Raw genomic sequence first — 21,806 nt, forward strand, 5'->3', positions numbered from 1 at the left:
TGCTTTATTGCATAACAGCATGCTTAAAAGTGCAGTAAAGTGTAATGCAGAATTTGGCTTCGGAATAAAGAACGCTTACAGGCTGAGACAGTCTTTATACTAGGCACTAAGGGACAGAGTGAAACAAGATGCGCGTAGAGGAACGAGCAAGTTTTTTTTTTTTTACTGAATGAAACAGTTCACACATATCGTTAATAACAATTTTTCGGGCTCGGGGAACAATCCACGCACATTAGTACCGGCAGAAAGGCCTTGGAGAATTGCAGGCAGACATTCCCAAAAGTTATTGGGTAACAATAAATCAAAGGGCAGCAAAATGCCATATAAAATATAATATACAGAGCACACCTACTAAGTAATCCTGAGATGGTATTTGACACCACTGAGGTTGAAGACAATGTCTGGCCACTTGAATGAACGCTGTAGAGAATGCAGTGTCATCTGTATGTAATACTGTATGTGGTGGACATGCACCCAAAACATTCTGAAAATAAATTTGGTCTCAATTAAAATATATGTCAGCTGCAGAATTTCGCCTCGATCCCCTGAGTTGGGAGATGCAGACAAGGAAGACTTCCATCCTTTTTTTTTGTTTTGGGGGTGGGGGGTTTATATAGCACAAACTGGACCCGAAGGTATTTGACCGCTTTACATGAGCGCCAGTTGAGTTAGAGACAGACTCATTCACTTTGTTAGACACGGGGAGATTAAGTGATTTGTCCAGAATCACAGGATGTTGAGCGTCCCTGCCGAGACTAACTTGGTTCCCCAGCTTCGAGGACAACCACTCTAGCCGTTAGGCAAGAATATTTACTGTCCAGCAATTATTAGCAGACAGACTAATGAATACTCACAAATGGAAGGCCTGTGATCTTCCAAATATATGGTTTCCCCTGGTCCGGTTGTGCCTTGTATGCAGAATGGAAAAACTGACAGCGACTATTAAAGGCAGGTTGTCAGCTTCGAGAAGATATGGATGCACATTTCCACTTACAATAAAAGATCAAACTCATTTATGCATTCCCGCATCCCTCAGCAGGTGATCCAAGTTGCAGCAAAAGGCCCTTTGCCTAACTAGATGTATTACAATCGGCCAGGATAAGCGTTAGCTTGGCTTTCATCCTACCCCTCCATGAGCTGCAGTTAGAGAAACATTAAGACAACCAGTGTATGCTTAGCTAATAAGTAATGAACGTGTTCATGTTTTCACAACTCTTCACCTTTGCTGCAACATCAGTCAGCAAAGAAAAACCTTGAATATCTCTGTTAACCCCTTCGATGCTCATGGCGGAACCGTTCCGTCATGAGCGTCGGTTGGCCTGTGCTCATGACGGAACCGTTCCGTCATGAGCCCGTTGGCTCATTAGAACGTTCAGCACAGCGCAGGAATCTGCGCCGCACTGATGTGGTTAAAAATCTAGCAACAAGTATTTGCAATGCAATAGGTCTTGCATTTACGAGAGTTTAAACTATTGGCATTGTAAATGACAATGCCTTTTATTTAGGTTTAAAAACGAAAAAAAAAATGAGCAGAAGGCGAGGCTTCCTCAGCATACTCTAGTACTGCATGCCTCGCAGAGCGAGGAGCGCATGCGGGCAGCCGCTAGGCTCTACCTGAAAAATGCAACTGATAATGGCTAAAAATAAAGATGTTCTCCCAGCAGTGACAAGCACTGCTGGGAAATCGTATACTCCTACTCAGACAGGAGTTGCTGCATTCCGTATAGGTAGGATGAAAAATGACTCCAGATTTTTCTGTTTCAACATTCTTTAGAACACGCGTGTACCACAAGCCCCTGTAGTGTAGAGGGGGTGCTGACCACTCCAGGGACCCTCATCCTTTCAGGTGTCACCCCAGTCAGGCGAGGGCCAATGAATATCTGAGGTATGGTAGACTCGGATGCCCCTTCATCACATTCTGCAGGAGGCCCCATTATTTTGTGTTAGGTCGCTGCTTCAGGATTGCTCTGACCGAAGTTTGTTTGGTCTGTGCTCCAGTTACACAGGCCACTTTCTTTGCCCTCATTTAAAACAAGAAGATTTCACTAGATCTTTGGGGTGCTGAAACTGAGTGCCTGACTATTTGAGGATGTAGTCCTCTTACCTGCAGCACCCACACAGTGGTAGGTAATAAACACCCTTTGAAAAAGTTAATGGGCATTTTTACATACGGACTAAAATATTTTAAAAGTCTGCATCAATAAAAATACAAACTAAAACGATTGCTTACTGTATAAAATGCATCTATGAGATAAACAATTTACTGTGTGATGATTCCACTTTTTTAGATGTAAAATAGTCTCACATTTATGGCAATGCAAGAACTGCAGGGGATGCAGAATGATACAGCAAACAACTCTCAGCATGTAGTGAAAGACTGATACTCCTCTGGGGGCAGCCAAAGTCTACTTTTAAGTATATTTTCGAGAAGTGCTAAAAACGAACAGGCATGATAACAGCTGCACTGTCGAACCAGACCTAAAAGGTTCAGTGGCTGTGCCACAGGAGATTGGCAGCACCCTTTTAGTTACAGTCTTCAAAGCTATGATGTGGTCATATTTACCCTTTTCACAATACAAAGTATGGAGCATATTTTTGGTCTAGATACGTACAGCAGCTCACCTCTTCTGTGCAACTAAATGCAAAGCAAATCGTATTACACAGGGTGGTAGGATTCAGCTGGTAATTGTTTGCTGGTCTGGGGCAAGTATTCGGTGGATTTTCATAAAAGGAAAGCACTTGAAGACTAGTTGGCAGCCCAGAGTGTAAAAAAAAAATACGTGCCGGGGCTCTTGTTTGGATGCAGCTTGTACTAGCCCATTTCTCCTGTTAACACCACTTAAAACAGAACCAATTACTAACCATGAAAGTGGGGAGAGGATGTGGTGTACTGGCCAGAGCTGCTGACTTCGTACCTTGGGACCCAGGCTTGAGTCTAGACATCGGCTCCACATCCTGTGATTCTGGGAAAATAACTTAATCTCCCCGTGCCTACCATAAATGAATGTGTCCTTAACAGGTGCTCATATAATGCGCTGGTGTTAAGTGCCGGTGCTGAGCACCGGAAACCACCGGCTCAAATTAAGCACTATGGCAGTCCCATCAGTGATGTCATCATTAATCACCTAGAAGCATTGTTGCAGCTGGTAACCACGGCTGAGGTACAGTACTGCTGAATAAATACCGTAACCGACACCATGCGGTGGTTGGCTGGAATCTAGGCCGGCTTTAGCACTGGTGGCACACGGTGCGGCAATCATTTTTGGTGCCCCCATGCCCCGTGACTGATTCCTCAGAGTCTGAAACCCACCAGGCAAAAGTACCCCTTATCTTTCCAATCATAAAATTATTGATATACACCGGGCCCTCCCCTAAGGCCAGCGCTGCTGCACAGGTTGCACCAGGATCGGCTCTAGGGCGGTGCGACCGCACCGGGCGTTGAGTTGGAGTGGGGGCGTCATTTTTGAAAATGTGTATTTTCATTTTAAAAGCACCTGCTGCCTGGTTCCTTGCCTCCAGCAACTTTCAGTCATCAATTAAAATGTCAAGAGAAGTCCCGTGATTAAACGTCTTCCTGGAAAGAGACCCTAGAAAGAGACCAGCGGTTTGTCTACTAGAAATTTGGATTCATCCTAAGGTAGCACAGAGGGTTAAAATGCATGCTGCTAAGAAAGAGTACCATAGGGATAACGAAGTGCATATAATGTAAATAGGTCAGTGGGTTACTGCTTCTGTAAGAGAGCTATTTTTGTTACTTGTCGTTTATGTCAAAATCCTAATATAGAACATTGAGCTATTATCAGACACCCTAGAGCTGCTGCAAACTGCAAGGTATCTGCTGCAAACTGCAAGGTATATGTTAGAGCTATTTTTTTTTGCACAGTCTTTCATTATCCTAATCTTATGAAAATGGTTCATTTGGGTGGAAAACAATTCTCATTATGAAATAGAACCCTTAATGATGTTGATTTTTAAATTCTGAATGTGTGCCTTTCCTGAATAAGAACCTTAACTATATTGCCTACCAGTATGAATGACATGCCACTCCTACAGTACACCTTGTAGTACCGTCTGATGTAACATTTCCTATACACTGCTTAACACACATATGATTGTCTCTGTGCAATGTGTGTGTGGTATAAAGTGCTCTGACACCTTACACCAGTATGAGTGGAACTATAAAACTAAATGGATCTAAGAGACAGTGTTATGGAGACTTGAGGGGCACTGTTAAAGGGTGCTAGGTGAGGCAATCTGTGGCAGAGGTAGTCATTGGGGTGGGTGCCAACAGACATTGTTGCACAGGGCGCCACCAGCGCTAAAGAGCCGGCCCTGGGTCGCACTGCCCTAAAACCGGCCCTGACTGGAATAACCACGGTGGACCGGCCCTTAGGGTTCAGAAGCGGGGCTTGCTCATGCACACCGCTGTCGCTATTTAGCCACTGGACAAACAAAAACAGTTCCAGTGCCAAGGCTGGCCCCCAGCTGCAGTATCAAGGTCAACAGCCAAGGGAGCCCTGGCAGACAGTCTGGGTTGAAAAAATGCTAGAATTCTGAAGTCCACGTGAAAGTTTACCCCGCAACCCTTCAGCAGCGCCTGGCTCCCGCTGATGACCCTCGAATAAAGATGCACTGTCCAGATAACGCGGAGCGTTGCAAAAACGATGTGTGGGCGCCATTGATAGCGCCCTTCCAGGGGCGGCCAAGCAAACACGCGCGCCCAGCACCCTGCATTCCTTGGCACCGGAAGCCCCCGGCATGTTGACAGTCGAGCGCATCAAGCGTCTAATCGCTTCCTGTTCGAAACTGAAAGGCTACAGAGAGCAAAGCAGGTTTTTCAACGTCAACAAGGAAAGCAGAGGCCTGGCTCGCCCGGCAGCTACGAGCCGACGTGCATAAAGCATAATGCGCAGCCTCTGTTTCCTCGAGAGTCACCTGAAGCGGATCATTAATACCAAAAGCAGGCTTTTCAGGCACTCCCATGACGGAGCGATGAAGAGAGAAAACAGAAAACTGGTCGGCCTGTCTGCTTTCAATGCAGGGCTTGTCGTTGCTTCAAGCAGGTTTCTGGAACTTGTCAACAGTGAACATTAACAGAAGAGCAAGATACAGGAGGGGGGGCTGACTGAAAGCACCTTTCTCGCCGCGGTACCTGCAGTGAGAGTTCTGCTCACTTCACTTCCACATACCGCGCGCTCTCTCGGTGCCAAGCAGGGTTGGATTGGGGCCACAATTAGGCCCGGACGGCCATAAAACGTGACCCACATTCGCAGATCGCAAACTTCCGCAATACTTTGCTTGATTAGTATCATGGAGCTACATGAGGGCAAACATTAGCGGTAATAAAAGTATTTTAAAGCTTAAAAGGCGAGGACTTGATTAGGAAATTAATATTGCAAAGTAAAAAATATACTTTGGAAGCAAAGAATGGTAAAAAATACTAGGAACTCCCATTTAATTGCCTTTTTAATCCATACGTTTTCTGTGGAGGTTATGATTAGACCTAGACTGTCTTTTATACTCCTCCTGGTCTTTTTTTTAAACATATTTTGTATTTTTTGCAGTACTTAAGAGAGGCCCTCCAATGCTCAGAGATTGGTGAAAGGCGCATTTGTTTTTTTATTTAACTTGCTGTTAGCATCACTTGTACGTTCTGAGAAAGGAAATTATGCTAGAGTGGAAAGGCAGAAAATATAATTAAAAGAATAGTGTCATTTTCCTTACATGCAGTTTTTATACGGCACAAGCTTGGCCCAAAGGCACTGGAAAGCTTTACATGAGCGCCAGAAAACATTACAGAGGGTCATTATAATTTTTTTGGGTTCATGTAGATTAAGTGATTTGCTCAGAATCAAAGGGTGTTGAGTTGACGCTGAGACTTGAACCTGGTTTCCCAGTTTCAAAGTCAACTAAGGCCACAACCTGTCCCTGCTGACTGCAGTAATTTGTATCGGACAAAGGAGAAGGGGCGAGACTGATCGTTGCATGGAGTGTAGGGGGACAAAAATAAACTGCATATCTCCCTCGTTCCCCTCACCAATCCCCCACAACCCATCCAGTCCTCTCCCCTGCTGCGTACTCCTGCAAAGCAAGAGCTAATGGCTTCCCATCAGCAGCTGCTTGTGGCCTTTGTCACACCTGGAGGGAGCCAGAGGGCACCCACACCTCGTGCTGTGACAGATGGAGCCGTCCACTGTCATTCTGCCTCTGACATTAGCCCGCCGGCCTGACTTCATGTGCATGGGGTCAGGCTCAGAATATGTTTGTTAAGGCTGTAACAGCAGCCTTACATGTTGTGTACCAGGGGTGGAGTCCTTAGTACACCAAAAACCATCCCACGTTCTAGCCTCAGCCGTGCCAATTCGAGGCTGGTTCCAAGAACAGTCTAGCACTTGAAAACATACGTTCCAGAATTGTAAAGGACATAAGCAAGAGGAACAACATTCTGCTTTACTGGAAAGAAAAATAAGACAATATGAAGATTTAAATGTGTATACTGTGCATCCTTAGAGTCGGGCGAGCAACTAAAGCCAAATTTTGGTGGGTGGGGGGCTATAAAAGATTTCGGAGGGGGGTGGGCTAATTCTTCCAGCCATAGGCAGAGTGGCTCTAGGAAGGGGTGAAAACACAACAAAAGCCTCATTAACAAGAAAATGGTCTTTTAAAGACCTGCAAAGTACTCGGTGCGGCTGCAATGAGACAGTCGCCAGCCCACAAAGCTGTCTCAGCCCGGGCTGACACACACGATGGGGGAGGGGAGGGGAAGGCTAAAGCCCGGTGAGCCCAATGGGTGTTGCGCGCCTGCCTAGAGTCCAGATGTCTGTGTAGGATACCAATCGGGCACAAGTGACGTTCGTCAATCTTATGCAGAACAGCATTTCGGCAAGGCCTGCAGCACAGCCGACCACAGGAACAGCAAAAAGAGGCACACCTCTATGCAGCACAAACCATAGAACTACCAGCACACATGGAGTGGTCTGCAGCACACAGACTCAGTAGGGTAGATTGGATGCCCCGGGACCTGGTGCCAGCAATGAAAATGCTAACTGAGTGCTGTTGAGGTAGCAAAATACAGCAATTATCAGGGTTCAATGGACCCCTGAGGGCTCTAGTGCACTGCACCAATGCTAGCTACGCCCCTGCACAGACTGCTGGGGCACTTCTAAGGACATATACAATAACAGCAAGGGCGGAGGATCAGATGAAGCTAGCAAATAATACAGAATAGACGGTAAGGTTCAGCAAGGCTGTATTTTCAGCCAGAATAGATCAAAAGTAGTGGATGGCTTAACTTATAAGCGGCTCTACCGAACACTTTTGTTCTGGGTTGTTTGGTGCAGATCAACTAGCAATGGTAAAACTAGAGGAGGAAGTGGTCCCAGAAAAGAAGAAATGTAAGTAACGCAGAGGGGAGGGATGAGAGCGGCTCCAGGGAGGACACTCCTGGGGTACATCATCCAAAGGGTTGTGTATGGACGAAGGGTTCTTTGACGAGGGAGCGTTTCAGTCACTACCTATAGAGCGGGTGTGAGGAAAAAGGACTGCTCCAGGTGACTAGGGAGTTCCAGACGATAGGAGCCTAGGGAGAAATTGTCTGGTCACCAGTCTTCTGCTTCATGCACTTTTTTGAAGTAACGCTGACGAGGTTGCTGCTGTGAGTGTTAAGTAGCACAACTGACACCCTGATCTTCCTCACCAGATATGGTCAAGTGCATGAGCAGACCCCTTAGTAAGCAATGAAGCAAGTTTTAAAGGCGTTAACGATTCGTAAATGGAGAAAGATGAACTTTTTGGGAGTGGGTGAGACTCTGGGAGAATACTCTAAAACCATTCCCTGACTAGCAACAGCGTAAAAGATGCGGAGTGGGAGGCAGACCAGATGAGATTTCAGAGTCCAGTGAGCAGAGCGCTGCCTGCATTGAAGAGAGATAGTTACGGGGTTTGTACAGCAGTTCTTAAGTCTGCTGTAGAGTGAAAACCTTTCAGTTTGTCTAACATTATGGGCTTCCGTTCACTCCTTATTAAGTCTTGAATTAAAGTACGCAACTCGAAGATAGAGTGGTATAATATACTCCTTCCTATGTGGTTTTATTTTTGAAGCCGAAATTCCATGCGGCAAACTGATAAAGATAAGACATTTTTTGATCAGATACATCCATCTATCTACTGTATAACTTTAAGAACAAGAATGCAGTGCTGCTACGAAACAATATCAAGTTCTATCATAACAAAACTTATCCAATTTACTAAAAACGCACAGAGGGTCGCAAGTGGCACAAAATCTGAAATTCACTACCAACGTGGAGTGGTTTTGCAGACCACTCCATCGATGGCCTGGGATTGGACCTGGCAGTGCAGTGGCATAACGAAACTGGAGGGGGCACCTGCAAAGTACATAAAGGGAGGGCCCCCAATGCTCCGGACCCAGTCGGACGCTCTCTGGCCAGGGGCCTGCCAGTGCTGGAGTCTGGGGCCCCCCCTACCCCCACCGCACCGCGGGTGCTGCGGGAGCTTTTGTTATGCCACTGTGGCACTGTAGATTGTTCTTTAAACTATTTTTTTGTGACCGCAAGTAACCAGAATGCCACATTCCCGATGTGCTACAATTTATACAAAGGATAATTTGTCAAGCCTAAGACAGACAGCATTGCAGTGAATGCAGCGACAAAGGAGACCTGGTAGGGGGGGCTAAAAAAGACAAGTGAAGGGTTCTCTACAGAGATTTGAAATGAAAACAAACAGTAGCTCACAGGAGAGCTAGTTTGAGGATTTGTTGAATATTCGTGGGCAGTAAGGTTCTTCAAAAACCGTATTTGTTTTGTACAGTTCATTGGCATTTTGGTCCCGTACAATTCCTCCATGATCTCCAAGTACCGGCACAGAGACAAGGCAGGATTCGGAAGATTAAGACTAGAGAATCTTTGTGTCGGCACCTGGAGTATTTCTAAATAATAATGACGGAGATTTACTGGAGTTCAGCTTTATTTCAGCTCATTGAAAGGGTAATTATGGCTAGCTACTTATATACGGTAGCCTACAGCTAGAGAGTCCTGCTATAGATTTGTCGTGAGAATTTGTGTGTTAGCGTTAGTACAAAAAAGGACAAATGGATGCTGTCAACAGATTGCAAATAATTTGTCCTCTACAAAGGCATACATCAATCATCATCCTCCGCTTGTCCCACAAGGACAAAATTGCTGACTATGTGTCAATAATGGGTTTAAATTCCATCAGCTTGTATAAGAACAACCCCCATGCCAACCTTAGCTCCATGCAGACTTCACAGCACGGATACATTTCAATGTTTGGTGGCCATCTATACCCAGATCCACCATATAAGAGGAGAGAAAATACAGCCTACTTTGCACATACCTAAACTTTGTATGGAGCAGAAACCTGGAGGACAACAGGGACCACCACCACCAAGGTCCAGACCTTCATCAACACCTGTCTGAGGAAAATCCTCCATATTCTCCAACCTAACCCATCAGCAACAGCAACAAGGACCTATGGAAGCAGACTTTCAAACCCCCTGCTCATGAAGAATTCATGAAAAGACACTGGGGCTGGATAGGTCACACTCTACACAAACCTGCATCAAACACAACCAGGCCAACCCGGACCTGGAACTCTCAAGGGAAAAGGAAAAGAGGAAGGCCAAGAAACACTTGGTGCCAAGGCCTCAAGGCTGACAGCATGGAGAAAGGTTAAACCTTGAGTCAGACTGAAAGAAAAGCCCAGGACAGAGATGGCTGGAGAGTCTTGGTTGATGGCTTATACCCCAGGAGGAGTAGTAGGCGTAAGTGAGTAAACTTTGTAACTTAAACTTTTGAGGATCTACAACCATCATGTCACAGCATCTGTGTAGTTATGGTCACATGGCATATGTCTAAGAGAATCCAAAAATCATGTCTGGCAAATAACCGTTCCAATTTTTGATGAAATTTCATCACATTTTGTTAGAAATGGGGTTACCAATTCTACAGGGGGTAGCATGGAGCAGAGCAGGCAGGCCAAACTTCAGAGGACATGTGCAAAGCATCCACGCAGTACCCACAGACGACCACAGGTTACATTGCAAATAGAACACTGAGAAGTAATCACAGTTTTTGGGGATTATTGTTTGGCTGAATATTGATTTTCATATTATTACTTCCTCCTGAAAAGTGTGTTTTAAATTGTGTCCCCTTGTACTGTGGGTGGTGTGTCCCGGGTGTACCTTGTCAGGATGGGGTTGGTTTATAATGAGGACAACCTCATGGATTACACAAAGCAAGACATTTTGTTTTTCTGCAGGGAGAGAGGGATACCCCCAGTAGGCAACATTAAAAGGAAGTTGTTCCTCTACGAGGCTCTCAAGAGGGGGGAACCCTTAGAGCCCTGGGGAGACCCGTCTGATTACCCCTCTGCGTATTTGAAGGGTGGATTTGGTAGAGACCAGAGGGAGGGCTCCCAGTCCATAACCCCGGACGGTGGTTACCCCGATGATGATGAGGAAGACAATGATAGGGCAGAGACGCCTGTAGCTGAGGAGGACACCATATATAGGGAGTCTAGCACTGGGTCCAGTCCCGGAGGCACTGCCCCATCCCTTTCCCGGTCCCCAGAAGAGTGGGTAGACAGAAGGGAAGAAAGGGAGCATCGGCAGGTGCTGGCAAACCTCAGGCATGCCAATGAGTTAGCGCAGCGGAGAGAGGGAGAGCAGTAGAGATGTGATGTGCAGAGACAGAGCTGGGACATTAATGTGAGGCTACCTGCATCAAGGGGATAGCGCCACTTGGGTCTGTGTGCTGGGCCCTGCACCCATCTAGGATCCCCCTACTGTCCCCAGGGCTTGTGAGCCCCACTTCAGGAGTTCAGGCTGCTGTGTGGGAGGAGGGCCACGCTGCAGTGGGGATGGTGAAAGCCTACCACCCTGCTTTGAGGATGCCCCCACTACCTGCTGACCTGGCCCAGTAGTGCCTACTGCTCTGTCCCCCGGGCCCCTGAGGAAGGAGGGCCCCACTAGGTCCCTGGAGCTGCCGGGACCCTGCACTACGCAAGTGCTGCGCAAAGAAGCGCCCAAAAAGGGAAGAAGTGCTGTGGATTGGAACCCCCCCAGGAGGTGAGGAGTGTTTTATCCTGGGGCTCGCTGTTGGGACTGTCCGCACCCCCCTTTTTGGCCGTGTGCCTAGAGGAAGCGCTGCATGCCAAAGCGCTATGAGCTGGGAAGCGCTGGCCTGTAAAAGTACTGAACTGCTGTGTAGCCCTGAATGAGTGCCGCCTGCTAAGCGCTATAATCCTGGAAGCGCTGTGCTGCAGAAGCCCTGTGTAGTCCTAAGTTGCCTGGCCCTGGATAAGTGCTGCCTGCTAAGCGCTGTGATCTAGAAGCGCTGTATGAGGAGATGTGCTGAGGAGGAGCGCTGCGCAGCTGCAAGAGGCTGCTTTTGTGTTCCTAAGCGCTACCGCGCCAGATTCTGTCGCCTCTCCGCCTTGTAAATAGGGCAGGAGCCTACCCCCCCTCTGTCTGCGTCTGTCTGGTGAGGCCTCAAGGCACATTGTCGGTGTCTGCCTCCCACCCTACTGCCCAGGATGCCCGGAGCGAGGAGCAGTAGCGTGGAGACATTGCCAAGAGCCCGGTGAGTGTGGGGCTCAAACAGTCTGTGTTGGGGGGTGTATCGGGGCATACTGTCGGTGCCCAACTCCAGGTGCCAGCAATCCGTGGTGAACTGCTGCCCCCAGGAACAGTATTGTTCTCCAGGTGCCCCGTTTGGCAGTGGGCACCTGCAAAGTTGGGCCAGTAGACCCAGGATAGAGACTCAGAGGTAGTGACTGAGGGCCCCCCTGAACTGGTCCAGTGCCCAAATTAAGTGCTGGTTGGCTGTCATAGGAGACAAGGTTAACCCCTGGCTAGTGAGGGTTTTAAGCCAATAGTGGCTCCCTGTTACCTTTTTATGCCTGGGGTGCAAGTCAGGCTATGAAATTTATTCACAGGTGTTCCTGCCTCATAATGCCTGCCTAGGCTTGATATCAAAGTTGTTGCCTATGCAAATGCTATGCTAAAGTGATGCTCTTGCGCCTAATGTTTATGATATGCTTAATATCTTGTTAAAAGGTTTCATGCCCCATGTTTTAGGCCTGCTCTGCCCTATGCCAGGTGTTGATGCTAGGTGTGTGAGGTTCTTTTTGCAGGAGGTGCTAACGCAAGTCCGGTTGTGTTCCTGCCTAATGTCTTATTTCACCCTTACAGCTTGCTTCAAGGGGATGCCAAGGATGAAGGCCTGAGTTTGCCCCGCAATATCGATCATATGTTTTATGCATTTCCTGACATTCTTTTTATTTCAGCTGGACACTAAGGGACTTCCTTAACCCTTTTTCTTATTTCTCCCATTTTCCCTTGTAAATAATCCCCCTGGTATACTTTGCTCTGGCGCCAGTTGGCGCCCCATTGTGATTACTGCTGTTATTGTGTTTTACCTTTGCAGGTTGGAGACAATACAAAACATATTCTTTTTCCAACCAGAAGCAGTGTTGTGTCTCTTTTGTGGTATGCCTGGTGTGTCGTCTGTGGGTACTGCGTGGATTCTTTACACATGTCCTCTGAAGTTTGGCCTGCCCGCTCTGCTCCATGCTACCCCCGTAGAATTGGCAACCCCATTTCGAACACATTAGAAATAGCTTTTTTGAAATATCGAGATATCTGCATTTGTGAAATTTCGTGCTGAGTGGTCAAGGATTTAAAAGTGCAAGTGACATTTTAGTCTGTTTTTAAAACTTTTCAACAAGTATTTTCCAAAGCATTTATAATAAGTGAAAAAGCTTAAAGGTTTGTGCATGTAAAGTAATACAATAATACATGTTTCTACAGCACACTTGGACCACAAGTGCTCTTCACAAATGGTGAAAAATTATATTGTTTACATACATTTCCTTCAGATCCACAAAGCTATAGGGAGCCCCCAGCAGATGAGTGTATTCAGCATATTGTCTATTTTGTGCCAAGTCTCTGAATACTAGAACTGCAATGTTTAAGTAGGGTTCCATAAAGAGGCTGTGTTCTTGTGTCAATTTTTGATGCAAGGATGGATTTAGTGGTAAAAAGAGTGCAAAAAAGCTGCTTGCGTTTTGTAGATCCTGAGCATTTGCGGTATATTTTTACTGTGAATGGGGCATGTGCAGTGCAATTTTTTTGTCATAAATTGTATTTAATTACACAAAGTTGTATCATTTTCAGGAATTTTGTGTAAGAAGCCCGATGCAAAGTTCTCTAAATTGTGTTAACTACATTGGCATAATTTACATTTTACTCATGCCTTACTGTTATTCTGGGCTAGTTTCTAGAAAGGCAGCAGACGGTTACTGCTTATATTGTAGCCGACACTCCCTTAGTAAGCATACAAACGAGCCATACTAAAAGCAGCATTGAAAGTTGTGACCTGTATTAAAAATAGCTACTGTATTGGAGTTTCACTTCTAAAACCTGAAAAGCAGAAGCTTCCATTTGTAAGATAACCGGCTGTAGCAAAGGTCAGCTAGATCGAAGAGGGAGGAAACACTTTTCTTTTTAGAAGAGCGGAATTGATCCTATTTTAAGTAAAAACCCAAATGTAGCCAGACTACTGGAAAACAAACGCAAGTTCAAGTAGTGAAGTCCAATGTTTTTCAGACACAGTCCATGCGGGAAAAGCTTTTCCTTGGTCTAAACTAAGTCTCGGCGGTGAACTCTGCTTGAGGAGTTGCAGAGTTTACCATCACTCCCGAGTTACGTGGCGCTCGCGGAGTTTTTTCCTCGCTCGTCAACATCAAGTTGGCGAGCAAGGGAAATCCACCTACCGGAGAGATTGCAGTCGGAATTCTCAATGAGAGTGGCCGCGTATATGCTCGCAACCGCTCGTTTTGAGAAACCATCCGTTTGTGTTGAGAAAGCTGCCGCACGATTAGAAAATCTTCTCGAGCAGCAGAAAGGAAGCAGTGCCTGCTTGCGCTGTGCAGGGTGCCGTTCACGATAAGTTCACAGCGCAGACAAACACCCAGAGCTGAAAGTTAGCGAACAGCATTTTTTCTAACTCACTCCACGGCTTGCAGAGATCCATGTAGGAAAGCAGAGTTTATTTTTGCACTTCGCAGAGTTCTACGTAGCAGAATTCCACCCCCCCTCCGCCCAGGCTTAGTCTAAACTTATCACGCTTCCCATGTTCGAAGCTGCATATAGGAACATTACATTCCGCACATAAGGTTATACTGATCACATAAGGAAGTAGCAGTTCACAAATAAAAAATAATATTTATGCAAAAAAGTACACAATTTCAAAACATAATTGTCCTTCTGTTCGTGCTTTATTGGTCCAGGCCATGAACATTATGCCAAAAAGGCCTTTTCGATAAAGGTGAATAAAATGGGGAACTGAAACTCCATCACAGATTCAATACCTTTACATTTTCAATACATACGTTTTGAGATTTGTAGGACTCCCTGGAAGAACATTTTATTGATATGGTTAGTTGTTTATTGCCCAATCCTGCACGGGAAGACACTACTTTACAGTACCATCTGATATGTTTCAATATGACTTACCAATGTTCCGAATCCTCACAAATTCCACCCATTTGTCAATTACACCCCCTATTGGTTATGAAGAAAAGCTTGATGAGCTAAAGGACAGATACCCATTGGGTCTTGTTCGTACTATATAAAAATGATATATACAAGTAAATAAATAAAAGAACATAGCAATGATGGGTAGCTTCTCTGGTCTTCTCAACCAATTTGAATTTGTGGCTCACATCACTGTGCACCATTGTAAATGTAGTTCTACTTTTGTGGGTTTGTGTACTGCGCATGTTGACATTGCACACTTCAAAGCTCTTTGTTCATCAGCAAGATGAGGTGCACCGAGGGTCATCACTCACCCACAGCTTGCCATCATGATAGAAAGCTCCAAGAAGCTGGACGATGTAGCGATGGTCGCAAGAGGCCAAGATCTCAATTTCCACCATGTAGTCATCAAGCTCCTCCTCAGATTTGGTCTCGATGACTTTGGCTGCCGCCAGGACCCCAGTCTCCCTGTTCTTAACCTGGAAACAAAGACGTGAAAGCATGATGATGATGATGCGAGTCACCGAAAAGAACACATAACATTGTTCCACTGAGCCTGTCTTGTCACATTTGCTTCCAAATGAAAATGCATGCCTGAAAGTTGTAAAGGCTTTCCTGCCTACAAATATTTTTCCCTCAGACAGTCTGGTGAGAGGAAAGACATTTGCTTTCTCGTTGAAGTAACATGTGTAAATTAACCCATGTAGTAGGAACTAGTCACAATTACTATTTCTATAGGCCGCCCTGTTGGCCAGCCCCTTCCTGGCACAATTCGGTCATGAGCAGGGTAAGTGGGATGGAGAAGAGGAACTGGGAAGGAACCATTTATTGGTACAATAAAGTGGGGAAACTCCCCTATCATGCACTCCCACTCATGAATAGCCAGGCCCTCGCCCAAAATTGGCCGGCAATCCAGATAGTGGCACCAACTGGCATTTGTGTTCAAAACGAAATACCAACTTATGCAAAAGTTTCGCACGGAACAACGCATTTTCCCAGACAAGTTGTCAGGTAAAACCTGAGGAAATTTGTGGAGGGGGAAAAACCAATATTCTGCCAACTGCAGATAGGAACATGGGAATGCCTGTTGTAATACAGCACAATACTATATGCTGATCTGATGAGTTCTAAATGGGGAAGTAATACCAACCCGAGAAAAAAAGTCCCTGAATTATCAGTATTCTCCTTGGTAGCACTACTACACCGTATTTCCCTAAAAGCAAAATGTGGCCCACAGTCATTTCTAGCTCGATCCTGTCATACTGAGTAGGGTATGGTGGTTGGAGAAGGCAGATTTGGGTAATGGTAATAAGGGTTAAACATTGGAATAGTGGTACCATCTCTTATTTATAGTCCTTATAAACTGTACAGGTGTGGTAATCAGCGCCATATAACACACAAGTTATTATTGGTAATATAAGCTGTATTGGTCCATTTGGATAGTTTGTTCACCCTATAATTCGTTGTTGCTCAATCCTGACAGGCCAGGTTTCCCTCTGAATAAACGCTAACCAGGGGAGGCGAGCAGCCTCCTGTGTTTGTAACCATGTAGATTTTAGATTGCATTATCAGTGCTTCCCTTTTCACACCAACACCTTTGCAAATAAAACTACCATTGATAAGGGTTGACGACTTGCAGCTTTTATATATGACTTTATAACATTCAGACGAAGACGCCACCGCCCCGTCTAAGCTTCACAGATAAAATAAGTGCGTGCATGCTTAATTTATTTAAAATATAAGTGTCTCTAATGTGTCGGGAATTGACTTGGGGACTCGTACCTTCCTGTGTGTGTCAACCAGCACAGGGCTAGTTCACAGGAATTTGGCACATCCAAAAGACGTATAAGACCAGGTTCCATCCATAGACTTTATTCTTCAATTTTGTTGACAAACATGGCATAAGGATGTGCTACAATGAGGTCTATCGAGCAGCCACCTCTATGTAGGCACGCTAAAAAAGGCACCCAACCCTTTCAGGGTGTCAAATAATAATCACACTCTCTTATTACAAACAAGCATTAGCAATGCCCATAGGCCTGGCTTATAAATTGTGTCATTGATGGGGTAAAACACTCAGTAGGTACATACACATGAACTCATGCATCCATTCACAGTCCACTGAATCATTCTTGCATTCACCCATCAACACATTATTAATAAAAACACACACAAACTCAAAAACATATGCAAGATAAATTAAAATAATACAAGTCTAAAAATGAAAGCATGCTGCCGGCTAAAGACGGCAGGCATATGCTTGCAATAACGAAAACAAATATTGTAGCAAGCCTCCTTCTTGTAGTGGTATTGTACATAGCATATTGTTCTTTTAAGTTTCTATCATGGCTGTGGCATTTAGAATCAACGTGTTGGCCATACTGCAATCATAAAACAGTCCTACACTATGGATGACAGTATTCCATAATGGTTTCCTGGTTTGGGGATAGTGAGTGACCACGTGGGATGACATGCAATGAATATGAAATGAGCAACAAGCTAGAAACCTACTAGCAGTACCTTCCTTGAGAGTTGTTGTATGCCCTTAAGAAAAATTACAATTAAAAAACACGAGAAGTAACTAAACGAAAGGGGAACAATAAAAGGAGAAAACTAAAGCACTGGCCAACCAGCCTTGACAACTGAAGCACACTCATTTTCAGTTTGATGAGCACAAGTGATCAGAAAACGTCATTCACAGGATAAGACAGCCAATGACTGATGTGGACTGAACCATTACCCCGTTTAATGTGCTGGCATGGATGGAAGATAAGTGGAAATGATACTCAGACAGACAAATGGCAGAAGAGAGCGGACTCAAAGGCCCTATATGTATCTATAAGGATATTTATGTATGCATGTGGATGTATGTATTCAATGATTTTTTAATAACAAGATCCTGGCAGACAGGCAAGCCAGTCAGACCTTCAGAAGAGATTTTATCAAGAAATATTACAGTGCAAATCTTCTACCCCTGGGTTTTGTCAGACGGGAGCAACACTAAAATCCATCCCTTGAAACATAACGTGAGACATTTCATGTAACAAAATCTCTCTAGGCTTTAATACAGACAAATAACAATTCACAAATGCCTATTGAGTTGAACATATGCTTTTCACAATCAATAGGTCAGGCCTACTGACTATCACAACTTATCAGAATAAGCAGATCAGAAAATTGGCATTTGAAACACCTTTTTTCAGTGAGCAAATCCAATATCTAGCATTTATCATTGCCTTTCACCATAAGCAACTCAGACCTATTGGGTTGTTTACGACTTCCAACAAGGCACCCATCAGGTATACCCTAATAAAATTACAAATACGTACAAAAGTGCAGTTGTCAAAAAAAAAATCTTACTAATATATCCTAATAAGGATGATCATATTGCAAATCTTCCACCATGGTTTTTCTCGGATGATTCCACAGCACCAAAACCCTTGACTACGACAGTAATCTGTGAGATTCTGAATAATAAAATACTTGCCTACAAGCTATAGCATAGTGTAATACAAATCCACCCTTAAAAGTCTATTGCCTTTAACAAAAAGCAAGTCAGGCCTACGTGTTTTGTCATAACTTTTCATTATAGACCAATCTGTATCTGCCGTTTTTCTTCAGCCGTTTCAAAGATTTGCAATGACTGTCAAAATCATATATATGCTACCATTATTAAAACAAATTTTGGGATTTGAGGGACATTATAACCCCTCGGTTTTCCCTCCCCTCACTTTTTTGTTTTGCTTGTTTGTTTTTCTAAAAAAAATATATATATATATATATATATATTCTGTGAATCTCTGTTCTGGCCCTTTAATATATGTCCTTCGTGTATTGCGGAAAATAGGGATACTTTCCCTTTAATCATAATACCTCCACACGTCACCAATCAGAACGATTTAAATAAAAGCGGAACTTCAAGCCAGGTTAACCAGCTTTTCCAACGGCTGCGGGACGCTAACACACACGCTGAAGGTGGTGCCCGCAGGTTGATGCCATCGCTTGTTCACAGCTAATCCTGGTAAGCATATAGAAAACCTCTCCCCTTCGTATCCCGTCCTGTAGTCATGCTGCTAATTTTACCCTAGTCTGTTATCATAGAGTAAACATTATTTACGTTACTACTTTTGCCCACAGTTTGAAGACTTGTAAAAGGGAGACAAGCAGTTACTACATGTGCGGCTCCGCGTTTCTATTAGAAGTAACAAGCTTGTGAGAGAAATGGTAAGCGCTATCATTGCTATATACAATATTACTGTTCACGCTGCCTTGAGCGTATATGCAGGCTCTGTTTCTTTCACATAATATCCCCCCTACCCTTCACTGCCTTTTTTAACTTGTTTCCGCAACATCGCAACTGTATCCGGCACCTATCCTAAAACAAAGTAATCTCATCCGACTTTCAACCGCATGTGAAAGCAATTGGAAGCACGTACAGGCATCCTTTCGAACCTGTCTTGTAACTAGGCATCCGTTGCCGATATTTTGAAATCAGCAATTAGCGCGTGCAGGCTTTCCTTTCGAACTTGTCTTTTAACAGCGCACTCGCGTACGAGATCTGATAATAATTGTAGGGCTTCTGTTTCATTTCTTGCCCACAGTATCGAAAGCCATAAGCTAGACGCCCATGGATATCCCATTCTCGGCGCCTTGTCGTATATATATGCAATTATCCTTTTGCATTTAATCGGTAAGTTTCCCCACCTCAAATAGCGCAATTGTTTTAATAAGGTTAACTCCTCCATTATATATTGATAAATCTCAGACGGTCTTTCTATCAACAGCACCAAATATTGACAGAAGACTTCGTCATTGACCCAGGTGCAATCACACATGTTGAATCAACACGTGGTAAGATTTTGATAACTTAGAGGCCAATATAATTTAGATTAGCTAAAGTTTTTTTTATTTTTATGAAAGAACAACTAAATACTCTCATCGATCTTCCCTCCCAGCACTAAAACCCTGATGGCCCGTTGATATAATTAAACACCGGAATCATTCCACAGTGCCCGATTCAGTGAATACCTTGAATGCATCAATTATTTTGGTAAGATAAACGGGCCCAACATATCTAAGCACTGAATAAATAGGGTATCTATTATTGTGATATATCCTCAATAGGAATGTTTTGATTATCGCAGATTAAAACTTTCATGGAGTAAAAAGTGACTGCGCCTACATGACAACAAGAAATATATTTCTATCCAACTGTGACACTTGTCTAAGGAATACGGAGTGAACATTTAACCCATGTTCCCCTTGGTCAGGTATGAATACAATTAAATAAGAAAGCTCATAGTTTTTCTATCTATGATTGTGAGCATTGGTAGTTCCTTGTGTTAACTAATTTGAATGGGGGTCATTAATTCATGTGTTGCACTGCCCGATTAATATGACACTGCTCAAATATAAATTATTTAGTCTGTTCCTTGTGCAGCTACATTCACTAGCTACATAAGTAGGGAAGAATTGTTTGGTAAGCACAGCCTTAGGCATAATTTTATGCATATGTATTAGTATATCAATGATAGGAGTGAAAAATACTCCCCTGTGTGTTTTTAATTTATTTTATATATGTCTTTCAGATTTTAATGTGGCTCCTGAGGAAGGCGTTCTCGTTAAAACGCCGAAACGCGCGTCGATTATTATTTCTGTCCGCCACTGTTTTATGAATTTTTGTGTAACTGTGTTAGAAAGATAATCTTTTTGCATTGAATTAATTGGTTTCTTAATTTGTTCTCGTGTTTATGTTTTTTGAGTTTAAAATGTTTTTACCTTAAATATGTATACTTACAAATACATTCAATTTTGTACTTTTTAATTGGTTGCTGTGCTTCCTACATGTTGTTTCTCCCTGGCTACGTTACCTAACTGTTTGCTATTATTACATTGTCTATTTTCACTGTATAACAAATCCAGTTGTCTAGCAGGGGGTCCTTGTTATTTACGCCAATGTATAAACAAGTAAATATATTTTATTTAGATTTATAATGACTTTCCGTGCGTGCCTGCTTTAGCCTGCGTTCAATTCATGGGTATCTGGGCGTGCTTAATAAGAAATACGGTCAAGCTCAAACATTGGGCCAATGCAAACACATTTTACAGCACAAAACAAGCCCTATATTCAGCCTCTCGGATACCAACTTACTGTAGCGTTCAAAAGTTTCAGCTCAGGAGAGTGACATAATTATCTGAAACAGGTCCTGAAATGCGGAACACTGTACTGCTATCATCAGACTAAAACAAATACATGCATTTCGGAAGATAAAAACCTAAAAGCAAATAATAAAATGGAAGCAACTTGCTATTTTTTTCGCTTTTACATATGAGGAGTTTACATGTGCTAAATACCTCTGGCTGTGGAGGGCCACCTACTAAAGTATCTACGAGCAAATTAATCAAGAATTACCAAACTCCCAAAGAAGTATCTGCATTAGGGATAAACAAAATCTAAATCTGGGAAATATGACAGACCAAAGACTCCCTTGAGTTCTCTCTAATCATCACTGAGTAGCCCCAAGGCACTCCACGAGACCCAAAGGAACACCTCAAGGAAGTGTTGCATGTGATAATACTTCTTCACCTTCTGAATCTTGAGGAGGATGACACACCAACCCACTATACATCCTCCTCTGCAGCAAAGCGCCCAAGGCTGCCATACTGGGTCCGACCCGCCTACACCTCACCCAGCACACCATGTCCACAACTGCAGCACAATGTTCACACTCCCCCCCCCCCCCCCCCCCCCCCCCAAAGAGCTTTCTTTTCAAAGTGACTGCACACCGCAGAGAATCTAAGAGGTCGTAGGAAGCAGAACAGCAGATGCCTATGAGGATACTATCCAGTTCTCGGAGAGCCATTGATAAAGTGAGGGTTGAAACAAAATTGTGTATACCCCTCATGAAATCCCTCTCTTAAAACAGTAACATGAACTAATTTGAGTGGTTTGAAATACTAATCAACCTAGAGTAAATTTGCACCTACACAAGTACACGTGGGAAATTTATTTTGCTAATGTTGCAATCATAATTAACTAATAAAGTGATTTAGTCATGTCCTAAACTAATAAGCAGCTTTAAATTAATCCAAAAGCGGCATGGATGTGTTATCTGTTTGTTTATTTGTGACAGAAACAGGATGATGGGTAAGAAAATCATGCATAATTGTGGCTCTAATTGCTAGGTAACAACTAACAGGGATACCTTAGTAAAGGGGGAGGTAAACAGAA

General features: G+C 43.9%; 1 protein-coding gene across 1 annotated transcript in view; it reads right to left on the reverse strand.

Annotated features, from left to right (window-relative positions):
* The window catches only part of STK10 (serine/threonine kinase 10), a 381,616-nt gene that overhangs the window by 234,689 nt on the left and 125,121 nt on the right, over positions 1–21,806 (reverse strand). The window contains exon 2 of the mRNA XM_086931586.1: positions 14,890–15,054. Coding sequence (XP_086787712.1) covers positions 14,890–15,054 — 165 coding nt within the window. The remainder of the gene's footprint in view (positions 1–14,889; positions 15,055–21,806) is intronic.

This window comes from Lissotriton vulgaris, chromosome 7 (assembly GCF_964263255.1).
Source record: "Lissotriton vulgaris chromosome 7, aLisVul1.2, whole genome shotgun sequence".
NCBI lineage: Eukaryota > Metazoa > Chordata > Amphibia > Caudata > Salamandridae > Lissotriton > Lissotriton vulgaris.